Raw genomic sequence first — 27,501 nt, 5'->3', positions numbered from 1 at the left:
GTGTAAACATGTTTTTATTTACCCCTTGTGAAACATTCTTATAATGGCAGCAATACATTTATTAATAAAACGTTAAGATTTGAGAAGAAAAAGACTTGGGACTTGGGATAAATAACAAAATTAAGCTTTTAAATTTTATCATCTAAACACTAATTAGTACAGGATAAGTCCTTGAGCAGATGGTGCTCTAGTAGGTCAGATCTGTACCCTAGTAAGTCAGATGTGCTTCTAGACAAGGCACTCTTCAGTCCAACTCAGAGCATACACACCAGGTCTCCATTCCATAAGCATGGGGTGCCTTTATATTTGATTGGCTAACTTTACTTTTATCTTTTCAACTCATTGTACACATTTTATACAATAAGGATTTTTTTTTTGCCTTGGGGCTTGGTACAGTTTGTACCCTTTCCTGATGGTAACTGACCACACATAGTCAGGGAGATAGGCTCCAGTATGTGGTTGAAGAACAATGATTATATTTTAAACCACAGAGTACACAGTTTTCATATTTTCAGAGATTCATAATCTACCGTCAGTCACTTTTTGATGTTCACATCGCTTCGAATTGGGTCTGACTTTGTAAAATGTGGGCTCTTTTAGGTCTGGAGGGTTTAGATGCAGTATGTAATGTTTCTAAGAGGAGACCAGAATCTCTGTCATTAACTTTCAAATCTTTTGACTTTTTCACATACAACTTGTCAGACTCCAGTGGGAAGAAGTATGCTTAACCAGAATAGCCTGAGCTTAGGTTTTTACGGCTTTTGGTTGCTTCTTAATTCATTCAAAATTTGAGAACTACAATCACTATCATTTGCAATTTAGCTTGAATACCAAGAAAAAAATCCTCCTAATTCACATGGGTATGGTTGTTCTTCATGGTAGAGGGTAGTGAAATGATAGCTATGCTTTTCTTTGCCACATTATAAAGATTCAATGATTTGCTTAGGACATTTATATAGAAGCTCTTTTAGTTAAAACAATAAGTTTGTCATGATGACGCAGAGTTTCAGGGCAGCCTTGGCTACAGTGTGAGGTTTTTGTCTCAAAACAGATATGTAAACAACAACAAAACAACACAAAGCACAAACTAAAGAAACCAAATCATATTGTCATTCATAGGCGTCTGTATATATAGAAACATTTTGTAAGGTTAGCTCATGTCTTCTGAACTTACAGTAAGAGTCAGTTTAGCCAATACAGAAAGGTTATTTCATTGGGGCATAATGATTGTACTTCCTCATGGATCAGTGGGGATGCTATTTCCACGGCCATTCAGAATGGTCTGTCACACATGGCAAAACTGTTTATATATAGTTGGTAGAAGAAATGCCCTGAGCTATTAGTTTGAGAGAGTGGGGTGAGGAGGGCAGAGCTATGTTCAAGCATTATTTGCTAGCGAACAGGATGTTGGGTATCTTGGGGTGCCTAAATAAGATGACCCCCTGTTTTAGAGGTTGATGAGTAGGGGGAAGGGGAGCCTTGATCAAAGCTGGTGCCAAAGTCTAGGTCACTGAGCAAAAGTTTGAAACAGCATAGCTGGGAGCAGCAAAAATAGTCAGACTTTTGGTCACCAGTTGTTTAGACCATGGGAAGGTAAACAGATTGAAAAACAGTTTGCTTATCAAGAGAACAGCTTCAAGAAATTGCATGAGGATGAGGATAGACACTTGGGGTCATTCTGCTCTACAATGAAATTGGAGTAAGAACTCCCACAGACACAGTGCTGACAGCCAAGGGACCTTAATTAAGTCTGGGTTGTTTGTGTGCATTTGAGTCCTTGCTGTTTCACTCTGAGGAATTTTTCATCAAAGACACCCCTGTCCATCTGAGTTATCTATTTATTTTACTGGATTTTGTGTTTCTTGTCCAACTCACTTCCAGAATGGTGTTCTTGACGCAGTGGCTTCTAAACATCCTTTCTTGCTTGTGCTGTGATCTCATTGGCATTTAATTCAAACAAAAACTAGAAAAGGAAAAAAAAGATACCTTTGTAGAGCAAATGTCTGAAACACCTAAGGTATTAAGTGTTAAATACAATGGACAGTACTTTGAATTTTGTGGTCCTGAAATATAAGAATGTGAGATACTGCTTCACTCCTTCTTTAAAAGGGGAACAAGAATACCCTTTTGAGGGAATAGAGAGGCAAAGATTGAAACAGACACAGAAGGAACACCCATTCAGAGCCTGCCCCACATGTGGCCCATACATATACAGCCATTCAATTAGACAAGATGGATGAAGCAAAGAAGTGCAGGCCGACAGGAGCCGGATGTAGATTGCTCCTGAGAGACACAGCCAGAATACAGCAAATACAGAGGCGAATGCCAGCAGCAAAACACTGAACTGAGAATAGGAACCCCCGTTGAAGGAATCAGAGAAAGAACTGGAAGAGCTTGAAGGGCTTCGAGACCCCTTATGAACAACAATGCCAAGCAACCAGAGCTTCCAGGGACTAAGCCACTACCTAAAGACTATACATGGACTGACCCTGGACTCTGACCTCATAGGTAGCAATGAATATCCTAGTAAGAGCGCCAGTGGAAGGGGAAGCCCTGGGTCCTGCTAAGACTGAACCCCCAGTGAACTAGATTGTTGGGGGGAGGGCGGCAATGGGGGGAGGGTGGGGAGGGGAACACCCATAAAGAAGGAGAGGGGGGAGGGGGATGTTTGCCCGGAAACCGGGAAAGGGAATAACACTCGAAATATATATAAGAAATACTCAAGTTAATAAAAAAAAAGAATGTGAGATACTTTTGATGGAAGTGTATACTGTGGAGGAGGGGGTGTATCTTAGTTGTGGTGGAGTGCTTGCCTACCACACTTGAGGCTTGGATTCCATGCCTGGCTCTACTGTATCTGGCTGTGATAGCACAAACCTGTAATCTCATCATTTCATAAATTCAAGATCATCTCGACATGTTCAAGGTCAGCCTGGACCACATGACATCCTGTGCCATGAATCAATGACCAGAGTAAGGAAGCAGAGCATCTGCCATCTGAAGTGATCTGAAAAGGGAATGCCTTGTTCTCAACACATTAACCATTATACAAGCTGCCAAAGGGAGGAAGAAATCAATAGTTTTACCCAGTCATGACACCTATGAATCTCAACAGTGTACAGTGTGGGAAGGTATTCATGAAGGTGCAGTAACTGACTCTCACATGTTGGTGGGAGCCAACAGATATGTAGTGGGACTTATGCCCACTACACAGGAAGGAAAACATGCCTAGGACTAGAAACCTTGCCAACTTCCCAGAGATAGTGAGGTCATAGAACATAGAAGAGAATCTGCTATGGCCACTTCATTAGATCAATATACTTCCTTACTACATCCTAAATCTTCTGCTTTTCCTAACAGGTACGTGTAGCTCCCATCTCTCATCAAAGAAGCTTCTCTTTACAGCAAATGCAGATCATCGTATAAAGTGACAACTGGACACAGTGCCATGACCAATGGATCATGGGGAGCATAGCCCTACTGGGTACACCTATGCTACAGCTCTGGCAACCATGACTTAGAACCATGAAAAAGGGACAGAAAGATTGTAAAGACCAGAATACTAGGAAGTCTACTGTGAAACAGCCTTTCATAGAAATGGCTGCATAAACATGATCTGAATAATGGCAGTGTTGATAGACATGTTGATGCGAAAGTGAAGAAATATCATGGGGTTCATTACCCCTTGGCAAGGTGCTACAGGCAACTGGTGGTTGTTGAGAGACAAAGAGTTAGCCTCTCTCAAGGATGAATCACCTAATACGTTGTCCAAAACAAAGTGGTCAGCACCGAAACCGTACACATACAAAACCTGACTTGGCAGCCTATATTTATATGTTTTTGCTTATGTACACAACATACATATGTACATCTATGAATACATACCTACCTACCTACACACACACACACACACACACACACACACACACACACACACACACACACAGACACAGACACACACACCAATAGTGATCTAGGAAGGAGGAGATCAATTTGAGAAATGGAGGAAGGACATGGAAAAAGCTGGCAATAGGGGACTTGGGAGGACCAGAGAAATGAAAACTGTTACATTTGAAATAAAAAATGAATGACAAAATGAAATGTAAGAAAAATTTCATAAACATAGAAAGTTATAATGCATTCAAAATCATTAGCAAGAATGCAGCTACTAGGAAGGAAATTTCTTTTTTTTTCTTTCTGTATCATTTTGATTTACTCCAATAAAAGTATGGAACCCTTAAGCAAGCCTTTTCTTCATTTAAAAGAAAAACAAAATAAAGAAGGCAAACGCATGCAGTGGTCTTTCCTCATGTTCACTGCACAGGTGAGTCCGGCTCCCAGAACTCTACGCTCTGTAGGATTTTGCAACGCGGGAGACCACTTTTGTTTTCTATCCCAAACACTCGACCTCTTTGGGAGGGTGTAGGAACCAATATTTCTGCAAGATTCACTGGACTTTTTTTATTTGTAATTAAAATTTCTAACACCAAAAGACAAAACAAAGAAGTCCTCTACTTATGATGGTTTTTGCAGCTGTGACTGTTCCTCGGTTTTGTAGCCGCTTCAGCCACACCGGACTCCAGCTCTGCTTTGATGTGTATAAACGCATTGCACACAGGAGAGCCCTCTGAAGCAGCACCTCGGGGAAAGAGATTTGGGAAGAAGTACATGGACTAGTGAGTACCAAGAAAGCAAACAGCCCAGTGCACACGAGGCAGAGACACCTCACTCAATGAGATGCTTTTGTTCTATTATTAAGATTTCTTTCCCATGATTATAATTTCTTTTTGTAACAACCATCTGGTCATCAGAATGGATCTGACAGTGCTCTGGAGCAGCGGTGGATGTAGCAAAGCTGTTAAGTTTTAAAGTATTATTTATACCTTTTACAGGAAGAGAATTTCTTAATGATTAATGAAATATTTCTCTTAAATGGCTGGCCAATAAATATTATAATGTATACTCATGCATATAAATATCACTGTTTATTTATGTAAAATAAAAATTATATGCCATTATGCAGTATGGCTTGGCATTTGATATTCATAAGCAACTTCACTTTAGTTGTAATACTAACATCTGTTTAATATGGCTTAGTGGAGGACATTTTTTCACAGCAGCTCACTGAGGCCTGAGAACTTGCTGCCGGCATGGTCCAGGTCACCATCTGTACTTGCTGGATGATGGAAACAAACTTCAGGCTAGCTCAGAGTTTATTCCTACTCACTCATCTCTAGCAGGCAGATCGCCAATGTGACCTGACTCGTGATGTTCTGATACATACTCTACTGTGACTCAAGTCTTTTAGTTCATTCTGGGCTTAGTGGAGTCTCTAGAGACCCAAGGAAGCAGCTGACAAATGTCTGATCTTGATGTCTGTCTGTCTCCCATGTGCACATGCGCATGAGGGGACACGTGTTTGCCTATGTGCACCTGTGGCAGTTAGAGGACAACGTTGTTCCTTCAATCGTTCACCTTTGCATTTTGAAACAGATATCTCACTGGCTTGTTAGCTATGCTGACCTGGCTGGTGTGTGAGCTCCCTGTCTCCCCCATCTCTACCTTTGCAGTCTGGGATTACAAACCACCCATGTTACCACTCCTGGCTTTTTTTCTTTCATTGATGTTGAAGATCAAACTCAGGTCCTCATGTGTGCAAGATAAGCACTTTATTGAAGGCTATGTCCTCTAACCCACCCCCTCATCCTTTTTCTCCTCCTGGGCTTTCTTTACCTCTTCTATATACGTATGTAGGTTCCCATAAATGTCAAATCTGTATGTTCCCCTGCAGTTGGAGTTTCAGGCCATTGTGAGACATACTATGTGAGTACTGGGAATCAAGCTTAGGTTGTCTGGAAAGGCAATAAACGCTCTTAGCCACGGAGTCACTTCTCCAGCCTTTTCCTTCTCTTCACATAGTGAATTGCTATTCAAAAATGAAAAAGAAAGAAAAAAATTAAAATGTATAGTTCATTTAGAATAATTATAGAGTTAGATAGTGATGGACAAGGGCAGGGGTAATCTCCTAAGGAAGACCAAATAGAACACAGCGTAATTAAGCGATAATGGGGGAAAGGTGACCAGGAGAGTTAAATAAAGAGGGAATTGGAGGGAAGAGTCAAGGAGGGAATATTGGGAAAAACAGCACACACTAAAGGCTTTATGAAAAGCCATATGGAAACTTAGGACTGCAGAAGCTTCTAAACTATAAACATACATGAAAGGAGGTGATATGGAGTTACCCTATAATGGGAAAGAAAAATGCTACCAAGTAAAACTTCAGTACCAAGAATGGGCTACATCTTGTTGAGTTGTTGCCCAAGAGTCCCATAGAGATCTCCTTGTCTCTACCTGCAAAGTGCTGCAATTAAAAGTGTACATCACCATTCCTGGAGTTTCTTTTGTTTTATGTGTATAGCTGTTTTGCCCGTATAGCTGTTAGAGCACCATGTGTGGGCAGTACTTAAGGAAGAAAGAAGAGCGTGTCAGAGTCCCTGGAACTGGAGTTCCAGATGTTGTGAGTCACCATGTGGGTACTGGAACAAAACCACACCAGCTGCGAGATTATCATACCGGTGCCCCTCCAGCCCCCACCGGAGCTTATTTTATTATCTTGTTTGTCATCCCTAATTTTCCCAACTTGAATCTTCTTTTCTCTTTATTTTGGTGAGATTAGTTAAGAATTGCTCGGGATGTTTTATTTTTATTTATTTAATTTTCTAATTGTCTCCAAGTGCTGTTTTTTAGTCTCTGTTTTTATTCATTTTTTGTACCCATTTGATTATTTATTACTACTTACTATTTAGGGATTTGGTTCTTGCTTTTATTTTTCTAGAACTTTGAGGCATATTATTTTGATTATTTATTTTAGATTTGCTTGATTCTTCTTTTTTTATTTTTCTTGGATATTTTATGTATTTACGTCAGATGTTATCCCCTTTCTCCCCTCTCCCATACATTCTCCCCCTTTCCCTGCTTCTATGAGGATGCTCCACTCCCACCCACCCTCTTCCACTTCAACACCTTGGCATTCCCCTACATTAGGGAAATGAGTTTTCACAGGACCAAGGGCTTCTCCTTATATTGATGCTGGACAATGCCATCCCTGCTACACATGTGGCTTGAGTCATAGGGTCCCTCCATGTGTACTCATAGGTTGGTAGTTTAGTCCCTGGGAGTTCTGGTGGGTCTGGTTGGTTGATATTGTTGTTCTCTCTATGGGGTTGCAAACCCCTTCAGGTCCTTCAGTCTTTCTCTAACTCCTCCATTGGAGCCCCTTGTTCAGTCCAATGGTTAGCTGCAACCATCCTCATCTGTATTAATAAGGCTCTAGCAAAGTCTCTCAGGAGTCACCCATATCTGGCTCTTGCCAGGAAGCACTTCTTGGCACCAGCAATAGTGCCTGGGTTTGGTGGCTGTATATGGAATGGATTTCCACGTGAGGCAGTCTCTGGATGGCCTTTCTTTCAGCCTCTGCTTCATTGTTTGTCCCTGTATTTCCACCTGTGAGTATTTTGTTCTCCTTTCTAAGAAAGACTGAAGCATCCACACTTTGGTCTTCCTTCTTCTTCAGTTTCATGTGGTCTGTGAATTGCATCTTGGGTATTCCTAGCTTTTGGGTTAATATCCACTTATCAGTGAGTGGGTGCCATGTGTGATCGGGTTACCTCACTTAGGAGTGGAAGTAAGCATAGAAGTATTTAATGGGAAAATGTGTGTGAGCAAACAGAACAAAAGCTGCAGAGCTAGACCACTCTATATGTAGAAAAACAATTTATTAGGGAGCAAATTGCCAGGTTGCCTCTCTCTGTCTCTGTCTCTGTCTATCTCTCTGTCTCTCTGTCTCTGTCTCTGTCTCTGTCTCTCTCTCTCTCTGTCTGTCTGTCTGTCTGTCTCTGTGTACCAGCAGACTTCTTTGTTATACTTATCTTCTTTCACTTCCTAAATGTCTCAGTTTATTCTCCATTTGATGACCAAGGTTCTTGCTAGTTGATGTCTCCCAAGTGAGTTGGAAGTGGAAAAGCAAACAGAGTACTGGGTTTGTCTTTGTACTTTCAAAACCTTATTATTAATCACCCTGTGGAGAAGCTGCAGTTGTGGGAGCCAAGAATCCTGTTGGAACTACAGTGTTCTCCAGTTCTACAGTCCAGAACATTATGGCGGGTAGATGACTGCAAAGGTTGACATGCCCATTGACCTCAACCTCAGAGCTAGTAATCTCCAGAGTTCTTCTCCTTTGGGAGTCTGTACACAGGCACCAAGAGATGGAGTGAAGCTTCCCTGTAAACCCTGGGAATGTGGTAGACTTTGTTCACTCTTTCTGATTCATGGTTGTTCACCGTTGTTGGGTCTCCTGAGGAGCTCAGTTTTAAACAATGCTTTCCCTCTCAGGGTGGCATCCAGTCACAAACCCCTAAGACAGGGCACTTTGCTTTCTGACTAACACATTTTACCAAACAGCTATGGTTTAAGAAGTCTTTGAGACTTGTGAGAACTCCAGTGGTTTAGGCTACAATTTTTGTTTTAGTTAGGATTTCTATTGCTATGAAGAGACACCATAATCACCACAACTTTGTAAAGGAAAACATTTAATTGGGCTGACTTTCATCCCCAGAAGGTTAGTCCATTAGCATCGTGGCGGGAAGCATGGTGGCATGCAAGCAGATGGTACTAGAGAAAGAGCTGACAGTCTAAATCTTGATCACAGGCAGCAGGAGACTGCTCGCTAGGCTTTGAGCATATGAGACCATGAAGCCTGCTTCCACGAGGACACACTTTCCATCAAGGCCACACCTCCTAATAGTGCCACTCCCTATGGCCAATTATTCAAACACTTGAGTCAATGGGGTCATCTCTATTTAAACCAACATGGTCTTTTTTCACAAGGACTGCCTGTTTCAATGAACCTTTTGCTTCTCTTCCCTTCTCCAGAGGCTTGAGTTTGTTTGACTTGAATCAGAGTGTTATTGGATCCTGGACTCCAATAAGGACAAATTATAGTAACTGAAATAGTTCACAGCGTAGGAGATACCTCCCATCTCCTTTACCAGTAGTTCAGAGAATAGAACACATTTTTTTTGGTCATAAGATGTAGGACAAAGGAAGTCTCTTAAAAATTCAAATGGCACAAGAAACAGTGAATTATACAATTCTTTGCACCATTTTAATTTCTATTTTTCTCTGATTTTTTTATGTAAAAAGTCTTGCCTCCATTTCATCTGTCAGTTGTCCCTCCTCTCTTCCTATTAACACCTTTTTGTAAATTATGAGGAGCCTATATTTGAAGCATCTTCCTAAGAAGTCGTTTGTTTCCTTAAAATTGTTCCGTGTTCTTTGGATATCACAGTTCTGTCCTTCCCACTCTCCATCCTTCATTTCGTTTCTTCATTCTCAGTCTTTCTTCTTTCTTCACTTCAGGTAACCACAGGAACTGCAGGAACTGTGGATGCAATTACATTCAACTCCATCCTTCCTTGGGCTTCACAATGTCAAGGTTAGAGGATGGATGTCCTCTTGGCTTTGGGCTGCATGATCCACTTTAGGCCAAGTGAAAATCAGTCCTTGGATATTTTAGAAAACTGCACATCCATTTCCAAAGGAGGACATAGCAGGTATGTGTGGAATCTGACCAGAAAGTACCAGGCAAACACTCTTTTTTTTTTTTTTTTTGGTTCTTTTTTTCGGAGCTGGGGACCGAACCCAGGGCCTTGCGCTTCCTAGGTAAGTGCTCTACCACTGAGCTAAATCCCCAGCCCCCCAGGCAAACACTCTTAACTCCATACCCCTAGGCTGGTAGGGAAGAGCTGTCGGGAACTGCCATCCTACAACTGTGCTCTCCTAGTTTTCTGTCTTCTCAGCCTTAATAATTGTGACTCTCAGAGGATTCAATGCTGCTATACCAAGGTTGAACTCTAATCCCAACCTTCTAATTAGCTCTAGACCCTCATTGAAACTGTCAAAGCTCTGCTTCTTATTTATTGATTGACTTACAAAATTCTATGTTGATCTCCAAAGACTCAATAGAACATAGTCTCCTGTGAATTTTCTAAAGGCCACAAAACTGAACGTGCTGCAAGGATCCTCTTTTCCTGTTGTTTACCAAAGTCAGTGATTGAAGCCCCCAGTTCATCTTTAATTTCTTCCCTTGTTCAGTCTCTCCATCTAATTGGTTATTTAGGCCCATTCAACCTTCACACTGACACCCAAACCCCACTAAGTCTGCTACAGAATCCTCTGTTTGAAGGAAGTCTGAATATGTTACCCTGTTACTAAAAGTCATTTGGTGATAGTCCTTGGGTTGCAGGACTGGGGAAATTTTAAAGTATGCCTGTCCTTTATGCCGCTGTGCTTCGTACATGTTGAGCCTAGTTATGACCACTTCATCTGTGTTAGAAGACTTAGTAGAAATGAGGGGCAAGGATATTTCCATTTTCATTTTAATATGGAGAATACTGAAAGTATCTTAGACTGCAGTTAATAACAAGTATGATATTTTGACAGCAAAGGGTGCATGTAATCACTTGTTTATCTATTAATCAAATAAATATTATCATTAATCCATTGAATAGCTATGCTCATCCAGACAGTGCAAAGCTCTGGGGAAGGGGGACGACTCGGATCTCACCTTAAAGAACAGACAATGGGAGGCAGCATGATAAACTCTCGGTAAGTGTTCATCCAGGTGATATTGGAGAAGGGGGGTGGCTTTCCGGGAGAAAATGACGTGACACCCAATCACAGGAGTTGGCCAAGTAGGAACGGGGAGAATGATTTCCACACTGAGGGAGGAACATGTGAAAGGGCCTGTGGATGAGGAAGCAGAAAACTGGAGATAACCAATGGGGCAGGGGCATAGCCTAGAATAGACATGCTAGACAGGCAAGTGACCGTACAGTACAGTAACTGGGACCAGGTAACTGACGGGCTTTCTCTCTAATCATAGGCCCCCAGAAGGTTGTTCTGCAGACACTAAGGAGATAAAAAAGGAGGGGCATAGTTATCTCTCTGTTTCAGTAGGATAGTTCTGTTCACGGTCCAGAAAATAGCACAGAGTAGCATTCAAGACTTAGACAAAAGAGTAATTAGCATCTTTCTGTACAGTATTAAATTTGTATTAATACGAATTAAAGTATGGGTACAAATTAAATTTGATTAAAATTGAGGAAGTATCCATTGTGAAATTCTGGACAGCTAACTTCCCTTCGTTTTGAAAGTTGTACATATTCATGGTTTGTATTTACTTAATCCAATATTTTATGGTCAAATATTTCAGATAGAATTAAATCTCTGTTTTCCACTCTAGTAAAAAGGAACAGAAATGTAGCAATATGAACTGTTAATATTGATAAGATTAATTTAAAAGTAGTGTCTGAAGATTGCATATATGTTCTGGTTATTTCAAAATTTAGGAACTTCAGATAGCTTAACATTCATTCCTCAACAGCAAGGTGAAACGATGGGAGAATTCTTGAAGGTGAAGAATTCTCACTGTTGTTTTTATCTGTGGACCAGAGTAGTGCTTGGCTTACTATTTAATGTTTTTTATCTTTATTTATGAGATCCAAACACAAGAGAAAACAAAGGCTGATTTGGTAGCAAAACCTGACTGAGCTGGAAACCTCTGTCCACAAAACATGACCCAGGCTGGCAGGAGACAAGCTTTCATGTCAACTTGGTATGAGTCGTTACACACTTTGCTGGAGAAACATGGGTGTGTTGGCACTGTTTAATGTTAAACAAACATACTTCAAATGCACTTCCTCGTTTCCATATATTCATAGAGAACTGTAGACTCTCAAGGAGTTGTCAGAAGTGATAGAGAGAGATACAGCTTGTGGCTTTTGTTCATTTTCCCGTGTTAACATTTGTACGACCACAGTACTGTATCATAACCAGTACATTGAAACACCTCATTTCCCCTGTCTGGATTTCACTAGTTTTATTCACTGTCTCTATTGTGTTTCCCCATATCTGTGTATGTTAAGTTCTGTGCAGTTTTGCCTCTAATTCTGTTTGTAGGATCATTACCTTCCCCACAATGAAAGATAGCCTCATGCTCTTATTTAGTGGCAGTACTAGCTAGCCCCCCATGGCTCCTGCCTGCTTTCTAGCCCGTGACAAACAGTAATTGGTTTTCCATCTATCATATAAGTGTTTTAACACTGCTGGGTAAGTGGGATCATACATTATGTCACATTTGGTGAATGGCGTTGTTCTCTCAGCACAAGTCCTTCAGAGAGCCATATAAGTTGGCACATGCATGAGTGGAGGAAACCCCTGTACTCCCAGCCCTACTTGCTCCAGAAGTTTCAGATGAGAGGCTCTGGAACTCCTTGTTGCTAAGGAACTGGGATGGCAAGAGCTGCTGCCCCCATGACATTGGCTCTATTCTGCAGTCCCCCTCTCATTTACCTCACTTGCTGTGCCTGGCCTACTCTTCTCTGATTTCCTTCTGGGCTTTCTAAATCTTAGCTCTAATTTGCAGTCTAATTTCCCCAGCCTTGGCAGTTCATTTCCCCGCGACTGCACCTGGCTCCCTACATCACGGAATACTGACGCAGATCAGCATTCAGATATGAGACTCGGGGTTCAGATTTCAGGCGGTGAGTACAGGAGTCCAGCAGACTTCTAGAGCTGGATGCTGGGTCTTCTTGGGAGAGCTTTTTGGTAGGGATACTCATTATCATTAGAGTGGAATTTTTGGTGTGAATAAAATAAAGTTGTAAATATAGTCCCTGTTAACACATTCTAAAGTGAGATCTGCCTTACTTGAACAGACATGCTGCTCAAAAGTAGTTTAGTAAATTCTGTGGTGGAAAGTTTTCACTAAATTTAATAAAATTATATGCCTTTCTTGACATTTGACAAAAGTACCTGTCTAGCCGTGCGTGTGTGCATGCATGGGTGCATGTGTGTGTATAAGATAGAGTTAGACAGAGATAGAGTCAAATGGTCAATGTTAAAGGAATAGAGAAACATGGTGAACATTGTTCAAAGGGTGACCCTGGTCTCATTTGTGCTCCCACCCAGTTCGGTCCCCATGATGCAAGACACCAGAACAGCTGACGTGATGCTACTCTCTCAAGTCACGGTTAATTTACATCTCCCTCTTGGATGAGGCTAAACTGAATCTGTTGCTTCTCATGAAGATTCTGCCTGCAGCTGCGCTCCCCGGATTATAAAAACACTCTCAGGTGGAACACAGAAACTTCTGCTCCAGCCATTCCAATACTTTATCCAGTTGAAATAATTGTCTAGGAAAATTCCAGATGTTCAGATGTTTCGCTTTCCCATCTGGAGTTCTCATCCTGTAGGATAGCTTGTCATTGATCTGCCCTGCTACACTGGCGATGACCAGCAGGGGTCTGCTCAAGGACCAGCAAGGGGATCCACCGATTCCCAGGAGAAATCAAGAAAGATGAGGAGAAGGGCAATTTCTAACCCTAGTCTACTCTCATGTCCTCTTCACCCAGAGAACCAGTCAAGGAGGAGGGGCAATAAAGACAAAATAAACATATAGGGCAGGACCTGGAGAGACGGCTGAGCAGTCAAGAGATCTTGTCGCTCTTGCACAGGAAGGACCTGGCTTCAGTTCCACAAGGTACACCACAATCTCTAACACCAGTTCCAGGGGATCCAGTGACATTTTCTGCCCTTCAAACAGGACACGTGGTGCACATGCACATACATAGGTAAAAAACCTCACATGTGATATAAAAAGAATACCTTCAGTAAGATTTGAAAATATATAGGGCGATTTAAGCAATGCTTTAAACATTTGCATAAATTAAGGGGGCCTGCTCTCTCTAAGCGGGCTTTGTGGGTTTTGTGGTGTAATGTGTAAAGGATGAATGTCTCCTTTAAAACACTGTCTTGAAGTCCTTATGCTCCAGTGTTCTAAGAAATGTCAGAGATGACAACACTTTTCTCTAACGATCTTCTGTAGCAATGCATTGACTTCCATCACTTTTTACCTTTAATCAAAATCCCTGTTTTTCTCTTTTTTGAAAAGTGACTCAACTTTGACGATGCAGCAAACTACTTCACAAAAAAGAATTCTACCTGTCAGACTGTCTTACAGACGAAAGAATGAGGAAATACGCAATACGTAAAAGAAACAATTAAGTGCACCTGTCTGGTTGGTGACCCTCCTGGAGTTGTGAGGTCAGGGGAAAAACCAGGGAAAAGGAAGACTGACAATCTGCTATATTTTGATTGTAAATTATAAATATACACATGTGTGTTTAGCCCTTTATCATATCAAATATTCAAATCACAACTTCCAGGACACCTTACAAATGTACTGTTGTTGGCGGCCCAGACATCAACAACATCAAGGGCGCTGGCATCAAGGGTGTTGAATACATACATGAATGCATGCATGAATGCATGTATGACTGAGTGTTCTTGTATCTACTCTTTTAGTCATTAAAAATACCCAAGGACTGAAAAGGAACTTTGACCAGAGCAGATATTCATTTCTAAGTTTGGGACTAACCTTTAATTTATTTTATCAGATGTTGGGGGAATGTTTTGCTTGTGCAAGCTTAGTCGCACATAACACAATATCAATCTTCTTTTATACTTGCAAAATTAAAAACTCTTTTCTATCTGGTTAATTATCTCATTAGAATTTAGTAAGCTTGGCAGAGGCTGCCCTTTGGGGCTCATTAAGCCAAATTTCCACTTCAGGATTAAAAAATGCAGCAAGAGGGGGAGATACATTTAGAGTTGGGAGCCTGCCTTACAGACAGTCCCTTGGTTGCTATGACACTGTAAGGAGAGAGCTGCCTTTGGACCAGGGGTGAGCAGGCATCTGGTGCAAGAATTCCTGGGTGCTTGGGACTAGCTATGTAGTACAGAAGAGAGCCACCTCCGATGGCTAGGATCTAGGCCTCAGGGCATTGGATTTCTGAGGGCTGAAGAGCAGAATCAGAAAGCTTAATGCTCTGAGCAGGCTGTCCCCTGGCTTTGCTGGGGAAAGGGGCTCAGTTACAACTCCCTCTGGGTTGAAATCTGAGTTTTGCTGGAACGCAAACTCTGTGCTGCCGCATTAGTGCTGGGAAAAGCTTCAGTCTCTAGGGCATTGGGATCCAAATCTTTCTACCAACTTGAAAGTCTCCCAAGAGTTTATGGAGTTGGAGGAGAAGACGGAGGGGGAGGGGGAGGGGGAGGGGGAGGGGGAGGGGGAGGGGGAGGAGGAGGAGGTAGGAACAATAACAGCGTACAAGGCCAGGAGGTTATTCTATTTCGATGTGACTCATGCTACTTTGAAAATAGAATTTATAGCTTGCTGCCTTAGGAAGGGGACCTTAGTCTACTGTGTATTTTTCATGGTTACTGTTCTGTGAAGCTCTTCACAAGTAAACAGCAGTGCTTTGCACCTGGATACAAAATGCCGCATGTCTCGATGACATGGTAGCGTGCCTCCCTCTCTCAAAAGGCCAGCTCAACCGCAGAGAGGTACATTTCCTCATCATAAAGCCACTGACTTGTCATCCTTTCTTGGGCCCCAAAGACTGGATTTAAAAATGCCTCGGTGACCTGTCATTTTGAGATTTTTGACTGTATGGTGTGCAGCCCTAGGAGGAATCGTTTCATCCTTTAAAACTGTTCTGTTTACCCAGGCTCTCACTAAAAGTGCATCTCCATGGGAATTTACGGAGCCTTCCAGCCCCAGCCTGCTGCCCGGCTCTCAGATTTGGCTTCTCTGCAGGCTCCTTTTACTGGTTTTTGGCAGGTTGCTGAGGGCATATGTTTTACACTTCGCCGCTCTGATTTGTGAGAATCTGCTGACATCCAAGAAAGTGCTACAAAAACCTGTTGCTCCCATCCAAGGGTATGTGTTTTATGGCAAACCCATAGGGCTCAAGTTTCTTGACAACACGTCTTTTTTTTCCCTTCCAAACCACAAATCGCCCTGTCTTATTTGTAGTCCATACTAACAACACATCTTATTTATGGAGAAACAAACACAGGCAGTATTGTACGGGGCCATGGTGCCATCCTCCTGAGGACTTTTGCCCTGTGTGTGTGTGTGTGTGTGTGTGTGTGTGTGTTTCTGCATGCCTGCGAAAAGGGGCACAGGTTTTGTTTGTCTCTGTGTTAGGTTTTTGGTGAACATCTCGTCTTTTAAGTATGTTGGAGAAAGGGTTCTCACTGCTGCCAGCTGTCATTTATTGGCATACACCACATGCCAAAAACCATGCATTGATTTTCTTTTTTACTGGAAGATTGCAAGAGAAATGTTACTGCCTCCTGCTGAAGAGGAAAAAAAAAAGGTTTATTGGGCTTATGCAACATTTGCAGCATTTTATGGACCAATGAAACCAAGATACAAACCTTGGTGTGTTTTGCCTCTGAAGTTAATGATTTTATCCCCGTAAAAGGCAGGAGCCTCTTTTTTTCTTTGTAATTTTCATAGTATTTTATAATAAATTATTAAACTCGCACAATGTCACAGAGATCCTGTCATGATCAGACATCATTTCTTTCCTCTACAGACACCAGAGTCATCTATTTTAAATGAGGAGCGACTTTGCTCCTTCAGGGAAGACTTTCCAAGGTCTGGAACCATCTTTATTGTCATGCCCAGCAAATGTAGAGCACATGACACCTACTGGGTAGAGACTGAGGAGGACAGAGCTTCTGCTTAGCATTCTGTAACACACACAGCATCTCCAAAATGCTAGTACTGCTGGGGTTGAGGTGTTTTGGAGGGAAAAAAAAGTAATAAAAACAGGAAATAATCTTGAGATTGGACTTTACCTTTAGCGATGATTTGGTAGATTATGTTACCTGTTCTAAATACTTTCTTTTACTTGGCTTTTCCTGGGGTTTTCTACATGGTGGAATTATACCTTGACTGGCAGTTTACTTTCTTTGATAAATAAAGTATGGGAACAATATAGGAAGCCACTGTGTGGTGCTGGCATCCTTGTTTTGCTTCCGTGAGCAGATCATGAGGCTCCAGACGAAGTCGCCTTCACTTCATATAAAGGCAACATGGAGGACAGAGCTGGCCTACTCAGAAAGCATCGGTGTTATAACGAAACTGCACGTCTTTTGAAAGTCCCTGGGATGCTCGGATAGCTTATCACTATACCATAGATTACATGGTTGATATTTCAAAAGATGAGGTTAAGATTCAATCGTAATGCAAGAGAAAACTGGAAGGAAAGATTGGAGTCAATGTATACTAGCCAGATAATGCTGGGTTTAAAATTTTATGAATGGGAAGTTTGGCGGGCGTGAGAAAGAAAAGGTAGGAACTGCCGGGATAATTACCTAGACATGGATACCTGTAGGATGCAGAGCTCCCAGTCAGGCTGCGATAACAGTCTTAACAAGAGGGACAGGAGACTCCACATTATTGGGTCTAGGTAAATAAAATTGTGTGACCTTATATGAGAAATGCACATACACACACATATGAAGCTCATGGAAAGATAAGATCAAGAGTTTGAGCAGGGCTATCTCGGAAGATGCTGCTGCATCAGACTGTGTTTTGGAGTGGATGCGGCCTGTTTCTCTAAGGTTGTTGCATGTGAGAACAGTTGGTCTATTGAGTGAGGAATACTTGGTGTGGCTGACCCTGAGGATCTGGAGAACAGGCATTGTGGTATGAATTTGGGAATTCTTTGTGTAAAGTACAGGGTGGACATTATCCACAAAGGTTGGCTAGAATGGAAAGAGAAAAATGAAGCCAATGAAGTGGGAGTTTTGGTGGAGAGATGAGGGGAAATGCAGGCTTTTCAGTGGAGAATGTTGACTTGGCTGGTTGGTAAGAAGCTATGCTTGGCACTTTGAGAGGTGCTTGTGAGGATGAGGAAGCTGATGACTGGCTACTTCTTGGTAGGTAAGTGCATGAATACCTTTGAAGCTACTCCAAAACAGATAAGCCTCTGGTTTGGAAGAGTTCATAGTTCACGGTTGTAAAATCAGGGGTTCTAAAACTCAGGAACAGAATGTGAATTCCAAATTTTCCTCAGCATGAAAGTAAAAACAATCGAAGAAAAAAAAAACACCCAAACGTCTTGTGTTTGAAAATTCATAGTTTTAAACATTATCGTGCCTTTGCTATTGCTACTAATTTGAAGTGAGCTTACTTTATTAGTCATACTTTTAGTGTATGTGTGCGTGTGCATGCGTGTGCCTGTGTGTGTGTGGTTATCTCAGTATGCACATTTGTGTATGAGTGTACCCATGTGGGTACCTGTGGAAGCCAGCAGTTGACATTGGGATGTCTTCTATCATTCTCCACCGTAGACACAAGGTCTCGCTGAACTTGAGTGGGTAGTTTTGGTTAGAGCAGCTAGTCTGTAAACCCGCCGAATCCTGTCCACACTCCCTGTCCTGGGGTTACAGAGGGGCATTGCCATAGCTGCCTTCTTATGAGGATGGTAAGGATCTGACACCAGGCCCTCATGTTTGTGCTGTGCTTTACCCACTGAGCTGCCCTGAAGTCCCCGAATGTTTTCAATTGCTCTTTTCCTATTAGTTTTTCTTCCCAGTTTTCACATCTTAGGGACACCTCAACAGCAGATATTCACAACTTTCAGTGAAGGGATGCCTGTTCCTGTCTATTCTCTTCCTCATCCCCTCCAAGCTCCTTGTTCGACGAACTTATTATGAAGCAGTTTTCCAAGAGCTGCTCCTTGGATAAAACAGATCGGCAATATGGAACCTTCCCTATGAAGAAGCCAGGAGAGATCCCCTTTCTTCCTCTGGCCTCACTTCAGTATAGGAGGCCCTTGGCGTTATGGCAGAGAAGTGGGCAACTACTGGCTTCTACTAGCTAGCTGCTGGCTGTAGGATTGAGTACACAGCACTGGGAGAAGTCAAAGAGATACATGAGATTTCCCGGGAAGGGGGGGGGGAGCATTAAACACGCTGGTGTAAAATACCACTGGTCTCCATGAAGACTAGCCCATCCCTCCGCAGACAGCAGCCCTGATCTGAGCAAGTCCATCTGCAGTAATGATTTTCTTTCACTTCTCAACCAAAATGACTCATCTAGTTTGCATAAGGTCACAGGTCTTCTCTGAAGCTTGGGAGAGTTTAGAACATTATGGTCTTTGAAGAATCTATGAACTTGTTAAGTAAACCTGGTTGGTTGAAATATCTTCATGTTTACACCCAGAGAAGGTGGTTTGCTCTCCACTCTTTTCTTTAACAAAGCCTTTTTACTTTTTTTTTTTTGTAGTTGGTAAAATACTTTTTCTAATCACACAGTAAATTGCAATTGTGGAATTCAACCATGAAGCCTTGTGTTTGTTTTTAGGTCTTAGATAAAAAGTTCTTCCAGTTTCCTCTTCTTCCCCTTTCTCCCCCATTCTCCTCCCGGCCCCCCTCAACCTTAATGAGATGAGGTCTTGTCCTGTAGCCATGCTGCCCTTAAAGTCTTAGCAATTGTCCTGCCTCAATCTCCCTAACGCTGGGACTACAGGCATGGAGCCCCATACCTTCTCACAGGATTCTACCTTACCTTCTTTGACCGTCTTCCTACCAATCTTTGTGGGCTTCGGATCTCACAACCCAGCAGTACCCTACATTTTGTTTCTTGTTCCTGATGTCTTCTTGCCATCTCCGAATGTTAATGGTCACACCCCCTCATGGAAACTCACTGAAGGCTTGCTGTCTAATGACTGAGCTGTGTTTCCGTCTATGTCCCTCTCAAGAGAGTTGGTTGGGTTGCAAACCCTCATAAAGCTTTCACCTGAAAACACTCATCACTAACAGTGTAATGTTAGGCAAGTAGAGATGCTTCTCAGAAGCCTTTAGGCCTTTTAATTACCTCACACTAGTGGTCAGCTCTCTTGCCTCTCCTGTGTACATGTATGCAGATTGATAACTGAATGCCATTTCAATGGGATTGAACGGAGATTAAGCTGTGGAACATTACTAACATTGTTTCATTGTTAATTGGTGTGGAGAACTACTCATAGGAGCTAGCTTAAGGTAATTTTCAAGATTTCCTCTTCCATATAATTCACATTACAAACACCCCTTTGAAGACACTGAGTTATTCACAAGACCTCAATGAAGACAGACTGCATAGACCCACAGTATGTCCTAATGAGGAATGCGGGGTCTCTAATCTTGCCATTGGCACCATCTCTCTCTACTCTGTCTGTGTAGCAGGAACATTATGCAAATCATTATCTCAGTGGCGAGGGTGTGATGGGCTTAGGATGCTTAGAATGCAACATGGGGGGGGGTTGGGGATTTAGCTCAGTGGTAGAGCGCTTGCCTAGCAAGAGCAAGGCCCTAGGTTCGGTCCCCAGCTCCAGAAAAAAAGAAAAAGAAAAAGAAAAAAAAGAATGCAACATGGGAAAGTAAAGGCAAGGGCGTGAGGAACAGAGATGTGAAGGGGCTGTGCCTTCACATAAATGTAATGTTTGAGAAGGAAACAGCAGGAACAAGGACTGGGGACAAACAGCCAAGACCAGAAATGGGCTTAGACCAGAGCAGTGTTCCCTCAGTCTGTATTTCTGGCTATTTCTGTATGGGGTGAAGCCTACTCTTTGACTATGGTGTTCTCCCCTGTGCATGCAACTTTGCATTGTCCAGGCCTTAGCCTCTTTGGGCCTCTAAGAGTAAGGGACCAAGCTCAAATTTTCTTCCATTCAGAGGCCAGAAATATATATCTGTATTACTGATGGGGTTAGATGGGGTTGTCCACATTGAAGAGCTAATATTTTAGCTCTTACCTTTCAGTTGGTTTTTCTGTGCTACCTCTACTCTAAAATTTCACAAAATAACAAAGCTAAAAATACTAAAATATAACTAGTGATGTTCCTACCTATTATCTCTTTTCCAAAGTCTACATATGTCATGGGTGTTTCTTTTCTTGTCTACAGCTGGTGAGGATGCTAAGCCAAGGATTTGGCATGGAGGCAAATAAAGCATTTTCCTGGGAGGCTGACAGTATTAACATTGGGAGAATTTGTGTCATGGGTTGGCAAATGAATCAGGTGGTTGTTACACCCAAGATAAAACAAAATGAGCTCTCTCTGTACCACACTGCCTAATCACTGACGCCTCTCAGAATCCCTTCTACTCTAGTCTCACTTGCTTCTATAGGTGAACATCTGCACCTCCAATTGTAACCGTCTCCCCACTTGCTCACTAGGCTACACGAGTTCTCCTTCACCAAAGGACATTACTCCAACAATTCAAATTTATGTTCTACCGATCCAATACACATGCATGGCCTGGAAACTGTAATTGCTCTCATCTTAAAAGCCTTCCTTTGATCTCATTTCTTCTAGTTATTTCTCCTCCAATTTGACCTTGTCTCTGAGCATACTCCAGAGACCACTGTTGGCAAGGTAACAGACGACTTCTCTGACACTAAGCATCATGGTCAGCCCTCATTGCTTATTGTTCTTGTTCTCTCAGAAGAGTGACAGTTGGTCACTTTTCCATCCTCACACTTTCTTTACGTGGCTTCTGTGGCATTATGTAAGTGGTTTTCTGACATGTCGGGATTCCCTTTCTGTTTTCTTGACTCTATTCTAGCATCAGAGTGTCACATAGTACAGCCATGGGGTCTTTTCACGTCTGTCTGCGTTCATTGCCTTGATGCTTTTTCACTTGTATGGCTTGAAATGCCACTTATATTCCAGAGACTCTTCAATTTATATCTTGAGCTCCATTTTGTTTTTCTATTTGGCCTTTTCATCTGAAAGTCTAATAGTTTGGTCTGCCCCAAACTCAGCTCCATCTTTCTCTCTTAAGCTGAGGTCTTTGTACTCTTACTTCAGCAATGGCGTCTTCAGCCCTCACTGGCTCAGGCTGGAAACCTGAAGTACCCTCAATGCTCCTTTGTTCCCACCTCACACCCAGATGTTCAGGAAGTCTTATTTGCTCTAAGTTCCCACCTTCTCCACTCTGGCCTCACTGTGGTGAGCGGTGTCATTGATCATGTGGACTGCTGCCATGGCTCTCTCTCACTCACAGGCTGGCCTCCGCCTAACTCTTCTGGAACCCAACTTTCCCACAGAAGCTACAGCGATCTTTCCATGGTGCAAGTCAGATCAAGTTCCTCCTCCATTCAAAACTCCAGGTGATTGCCATCGTAATTAGAGTAGAAGCTGAAGCCTTTCTGTGCCCAATTACCTTTCTGAGCTCACTTCCTACCATCCACTCGTCTTCCCTTCCTGGCACATAGCACACAGGCTTTTTTTTTCTTTTTCCTTTTGCCTGCAATGCTTTCCTCTCATTACTCATGTGGGCAGCTGTGCTCTAGTCTGCCTCTGGGGCATCTTCTGAAGGCCAGTCCTCAGGTTGGTGTTCTTGGGTGACAGAAGTGCCTTTAAAAGGTGGGACCTATAGGGGGTTATTAGGAACATGTCTTCAAGGGGCGTGAGGGAACTGCCGCCTCATTTGCTTCTCTTATTTGGACTCTTGAGGTGAGCAGCTTGCCTCTTCCATGTCTTTCTGTCTCACGTGACGGGCTGCTTTCAGCACAAGCCCAGAGACAATGGGAATAATCCCCTGGAGCCTGGACGCTCTAAAACTGTGTTACTTAACCCTGGATAAGTTGATCATCTCAGGTATTTGCTACCATACGGGGGAGGGGAGGAAGTTAATGACTCCAGTCTCCTTTAAGACTTTCTTTGAATGCTTCCTCTCTTGAGTTGGCATTGGTAATAACACTTCCAGTTGCCAATCCCTCTTTCCCCAAGCACCCAGAAGTCCTGTTTTACTCTCTTTCTCCCCCTTCCCCATCGCACATGTCAATTTTTAATAGGCCATAAAATTGGCTCATTTATACTGTCGATTGTTTGCTGTCTCTTTTCTAGAACATTGGCTACACAATGGTTCTTGTGTTCACGGATGCTCAAAATGCTTAGAAAAGCTTGTCAGCATTTAGGTGATTAATAAAATGTTTGCTAAATGAATGAATATCATCTTTTACCAGGGGTGGGGAGAGAAAGAGAGAGAGAGAGAGAGAGAGAGAGAGAGAGGGAGAGAGAGAGAGAGAGAGAGCGCCATTATGGGGTGGAAATGTAAGGGATGTGGGATGGGAACACAGAGCTTTGGACAATTTTTACGTAGAGATTTTAGTTCTTCGGGATAAAGTCTTACCTTACCATGCAAGCTGTCCTCAACCTCGGCCTTGTTCCCTTTCCACATGCTGGGATGATAGGACTTCATCCACCATCCAGGGCCAGGGCTTTCTATTTGCAGTGTAGTGGGCCTAGCAGACGCAGCCACCTGCGTGGTGTCATGTGACTTTACAGCATCTCTCTGACCTTGCTTTTTCCACTTGGTCATATTCAAGCTCAAGATTCAGACACACTTAGACTGACCCACAGCGCATTGCTCTGGAGGGACATTGCTGGCCTTAGTCTCATCCTACATACTCAGCAGTGCAGTCAAAAAGGCTGTTAACTCCCCAGGGTTCAAAGATGCATGACTCATGTGGAGCCTGCCGACAGCCAAACCACAGGCCCGTTTTCATTATTTTTTTTTTCCACACAAACTACACTTAAACAAAATCTTTCCAGGTCTGTTATTTTTAACTCGTATGTATGGATTTTATATTTTTCCTATTAAAATGTATCTTATTTAGGTCCAGTATTCATGTCACTATCTCACTCAGTATTTTTGTAAACCATCATGGTTTTTTTTTTTAATTGTCTGAAAACTGACAGCTAAAAACAAAAATCATTAAGGTATTGATAAAATGTCGTCCTGGCCAGGGCCCAAGACTGGACTAAACCTGTGCCAAAATATTACAAACCTCCTTTCCCACAAGAACAGGACCTCCTCAAGCCAGCTATTTCTTAATCTTGCCCACAAAATTGTTACAGAATAACTTTCAAATGCATTGCTGAAGCTGAAGTGAGCGACACCTCCAGGCTGCCACTCACTTCCCAGCCCATCGTTTGACCCGAGGAAAAAAATAGGCCAGTCTGGTCTCGCGCTGCTAGATCAAGCACTGTTGCCTCCTGGGAGCCATTTCTATGAGTTCACAAACCATCTTTTATTAAGCCTGCTTTAAGGTCAGGTTTACTACCTGCAGTTTGAAGCTTTGGTTTTCTTTAGCCCAGTGACATCATATCGTTATTATTTTATGACTTATACTTGGAAGGAACTGTTTACATACTACTGGGTGGGTGGTCTCCGTCATTTAGGGATGTAAAAATTTATTATTTTATGTGAATAGAGTTTTGAAGACTTATCATACAATTTTGTGTCTTTTTTTTTTTTGCCTTGTTTTAAAAATCGGTTTTCTTCTTTTGCTTCTGTGCATTTTAGCTCTCTAATCTTTCTCAGGTCTTTCTGTCTCAGCATCTAACCGGTGTGTAAACAGTAAACATTCCATGCAGCATTCCAGTCGTCTCCAGACTCTTGCAGGCCAGAACTGGATCTGTCATATAAGGAAAAATAGGACGAGCATAGCAAAAGTTCAAAAACAGGTTTTTTTTTTTTGGTGGGGAGAGAGGGGGACACATAACAGGGAGAGGTCCTCTCTGGCAAGGGCCTTATTTTAATCTGGTTCAGTTAGATTAGTATTTATAAAACAACAAAAGGACAGTATGAAACTTTTCCTAAAAAAACCCTCAATTTTAAACAGATATTTTAACCAACTATGAAAAGCTTTCTGTGTAGTTATGGCTTTTATTGCTATGATCTAAAAAATCATAACCAGAAGCATCAGGAAAATGGAAGGGTTTCTCTGAGCTTTCAGTTCAACATCACAGTCTGTCACTAAGGCAAATCAGGGCAGGAAGTAAGACAGGACAGGAACCTGGAGGCAGGACAGGAACCTGGAGGCAGGACATGATGCAGAGGCCATAGAGAGGTGTTGATTTGCTCCTCACCACTGTTTCATTCTGCTTCCTTATAGCACCTAGGAGGACCTGTCCACTATCAGCACCCCCGGCAATGATTTGGGCCATCTCACATCAGTCACCAACCATGAACGTGCAACACAGGCTTCCTCATAGGCCAGTGTGTTGACAGTGTTTTCTCAGTTGTAGTTCTTTCTTCTCAAATGACCCTAGCTTATGTCAAACTGATATAAAACTAGCCAGCACGCCTTCCACATGTATTTTGTGGTTGTCCCACGCTTTGTGAGCTTTCCCTGTCTTATAAGATGTTCTTTGTGTTTCCAACTTCTTTGTCAGACTCCTGTCCATCCTGCTCTGCCTTCTACAGGACTTCAGCATCATCGTGTGTTCACTGTATGTGCTCTTTACTCGCCCTCCAGGATTGTTAGTCATCAACATGTGTGCTCTGACAGTTGTCCTTGTGTGTGCTCTGACAATCATTATCCTGGGTGTTCTGCCATCACTGGGTATGCTCTGGCAGCTAGCTAGTCCTCATTGTGCACTCTGACGGCTAGCTAGTCCTCATTGTGCACTCTGACGGCTAACTAGTCCTCATTGTGTGCTCTGATGGCTAGCTAGTCCTCATTGTGCACTCTGACAGCTAGCTAGTCCTCATTGTGTGCTCTGACTGCTAGCTAGTCCTCATTGTGTGCTCTGACGGCTAGCTAGTCCTCATTGTGTGCTCTGGCAGCTAGCTAGTCCTCATTGTGCACTCTGACAGCTAGCTAGTCCTCATTGTGTGCTCTGACCGCTAGCTAGTCCTCATTGTGTGCTCTGACCGCTAGCTAGTCCTCATTGTGTGCTCTGACGGCTAGCTAGTCCTCATTGTGCACTCTGACAGCTAGCTAGTCCTCATTGTGCGCTCTGACCGCTAGCTAGTCCTCATTGTGTGCTCTGACCGCTAGCTAGTCCTCATTGTGTGCTCTGACCGCTAGCTAGTCCTCATTGTGTGCTCTGACAGCTAGCTAGTCCTCATTGTGTGCTCTGGCAGCTAGCTAGTCCTCATTGTGCACTCTGACAGCTAGCTAGTTCTCATTGTGTGCTCTGGCAGCTAGCTAGTCCTCATTGTGTGCTCTGACGGCTTGCTAGTCCTCACTGTGTGCTCTGACGGCTAGTTGTCATTGTATAAGATTGGATATTTGTTGGGATGGTGAGGATCGCAGACCCCTTCCCTGTTTGAATCTGGTTCCATAGCATTGTCCGTGCTTGGTACTGTACATGGTCCCAAGCCTCTGGAAGATATGAGAATTTTTCCATTGTCTACTTCCAGAAATCTGTCAAAATGGAGTGGAAAGGATTGAGGAGAGGGGAGTGCTGGAGAACAGTCACCGGGCTCCTCAATACCACCTGGTCTGCACTCTAGTCATCCTTGGCACTTACATTAGTGATTCCTTACTCTGGCTCTGAGACTGGGGGCAGGCCGAGCCTGTTGGCTGACAACTACAGAACCCGCACCATCCCATAGATTTTGCTTGTGATCTCCGTAACATCAGTTTTGTAGTTAAATTTCCGTGTGCTGTTTGAGATTGCTGGACACACATTGGGGGTGAGGAGGCAGCCCCTTAACCCAGAGCCAGCATGGTCATTTCAGTGGAGAGAGGACCAAAGAGCTAAGGGTATTGTTGACATCAGGCTTTTGAGAATGGTTGGAAGGCAAACTCCTCCCAACAGAAGTTACCGCTCTTTAACTTACAATATAAGTAATAATATGCATGGGGGATGAGAAGCTGACACTCATCTATGGGGACAGCTCTGCTCTCCTGGAGACTCTCAGTCCGGAACCCTAGCTTGTCAGTTTCAGCTGGGCTTAGTGCCCAGTTATTTCTGCTGGATGTTATAAGTGTCTGATTTCATAAAACGTTGCTATCTATTGGCTTCTGATAAATTTTCTTTTACTTCTGTTTGACATACACACACACACATATACACACACACACAGACAGACACACACACAATGTAGTTTGTATTTCTAGAATATATATGTATATATACTCAATTCACTCACTCAATGACCAACGTCCAGCTATGCTAGCTCATTATCCACTTGGATCAACCACCTTAGCCTTATTTGTCTCCATTCACGGAGTTTGGTATACCAGTTGCCTGACTTTTCCTTCAGAGTTCTGCCTGTGACATTTTCTGTATCCTTTTTATAAGGACAAACTCAGAAGCCAAAGAAGGTAGGTGGAAGAAGTCTTAGCTTTAAAAGTCATACTCAGTCTCCAAGGCGAAGTGACTCAGGGCCACATGCAGAAAGCCAGGGGCAGGATCTGGGATGGGGCCATAGAGAAAATGCCAAGGAGCAAGAAGGGAAGTGGCTTGAGTGAGGCAGCCTATTCCCTAGAGAGCCAGCCTCCTTGGGCTTCTTAGAGGAGGTCCTGAACTTTTTTGTTTCCCAGAAAGCTTCCACTCTGTTCTCTGTTTTTCACCACAGAAGCCTTTGCCTCACAGCTGGGTCTCATTTGGTTTGGATTCTCATCTATAAATTGCTGTCAGCAAGGATCTTTGGGAGTTAATTGGTGAAAGTGACCTGAAAAGGGACCTCCAGAGGGACTGCAGTGCTCTGCATCTCCTCTCTTCCCCCAAGAATTTGCCTTCCCAGTTGCTGAGAAAATATCATCTTTGAAGCACGAGTGGGCTTTTCTTCAGAAGCTAA

At 42.8% G+C, this 27,501-nt stretch overlaps 1 protein-coding gene and 1 long non-coding RNA gene across 2 annotated transcripts; one reads left to right on the top strand and one right to left on the bottom strand.

Moving 5' to 3' along the window:
- Nucleotides 1-23,370, bottom strand: LOC120100949 (uncharacterized). Its single transcript, XR_015678337.1, has 3 exons — nucleotides 23,095-23,370; nucleotides 10,625-10,803; nucleotides 1-1,963 (listed from the first exon to the last, which is right to left on the bottom strand). It is a non-coding gene; the product is annotated as an uncharacterized LOC120100949 (long non-coding RNA).
- Nucleotides 6,449-27,172, top strand: LOC147996573 (uncharacterized). Its single transcript, XM_087644256.1, has 8 exons — nucleotides 6,449-6,517; nucleotides 9,418-9,493; nucleotides 10,569-10,665; nucleotides 15,716-15,838; nucleotides 18,608-18,771; nucleotides 21,742-21,908; nucleotides 25,174-25,312; nucleotides 27,003-27,172. Exons 1-8 carry the CDS (start codon nucleotides 6,449-6,451, stop codon nucleotides 27,170-27,172), a joined length of 1,005 nt encoding a protein of 334 aa, XP_087500382.1.
- The last annotated feature ends 329 nt before the right edge of the window (nucleotides 27,173-27,501 follow it).

This window comes from Rattus norvegicus, chromosome 2 (genome assembly GCF_021556685.1).
Source record: "Rattus norvegicus strain SHRSP/BbbUtx chromosome 2, alternate assembly SHRSP_T2T, whole genome shotgun sequence".
In the NCBI taxonomy this organism is placed as follows: domain Eukaryota; kingdom Metazoa; phylum Chordata; class Mammalia; order Rodentia; family Muridae; genus Rattus; species Rattus norvegicus.
This window is presented reverse-complemented; position numbering and strand designations above follow the sequence as displayed.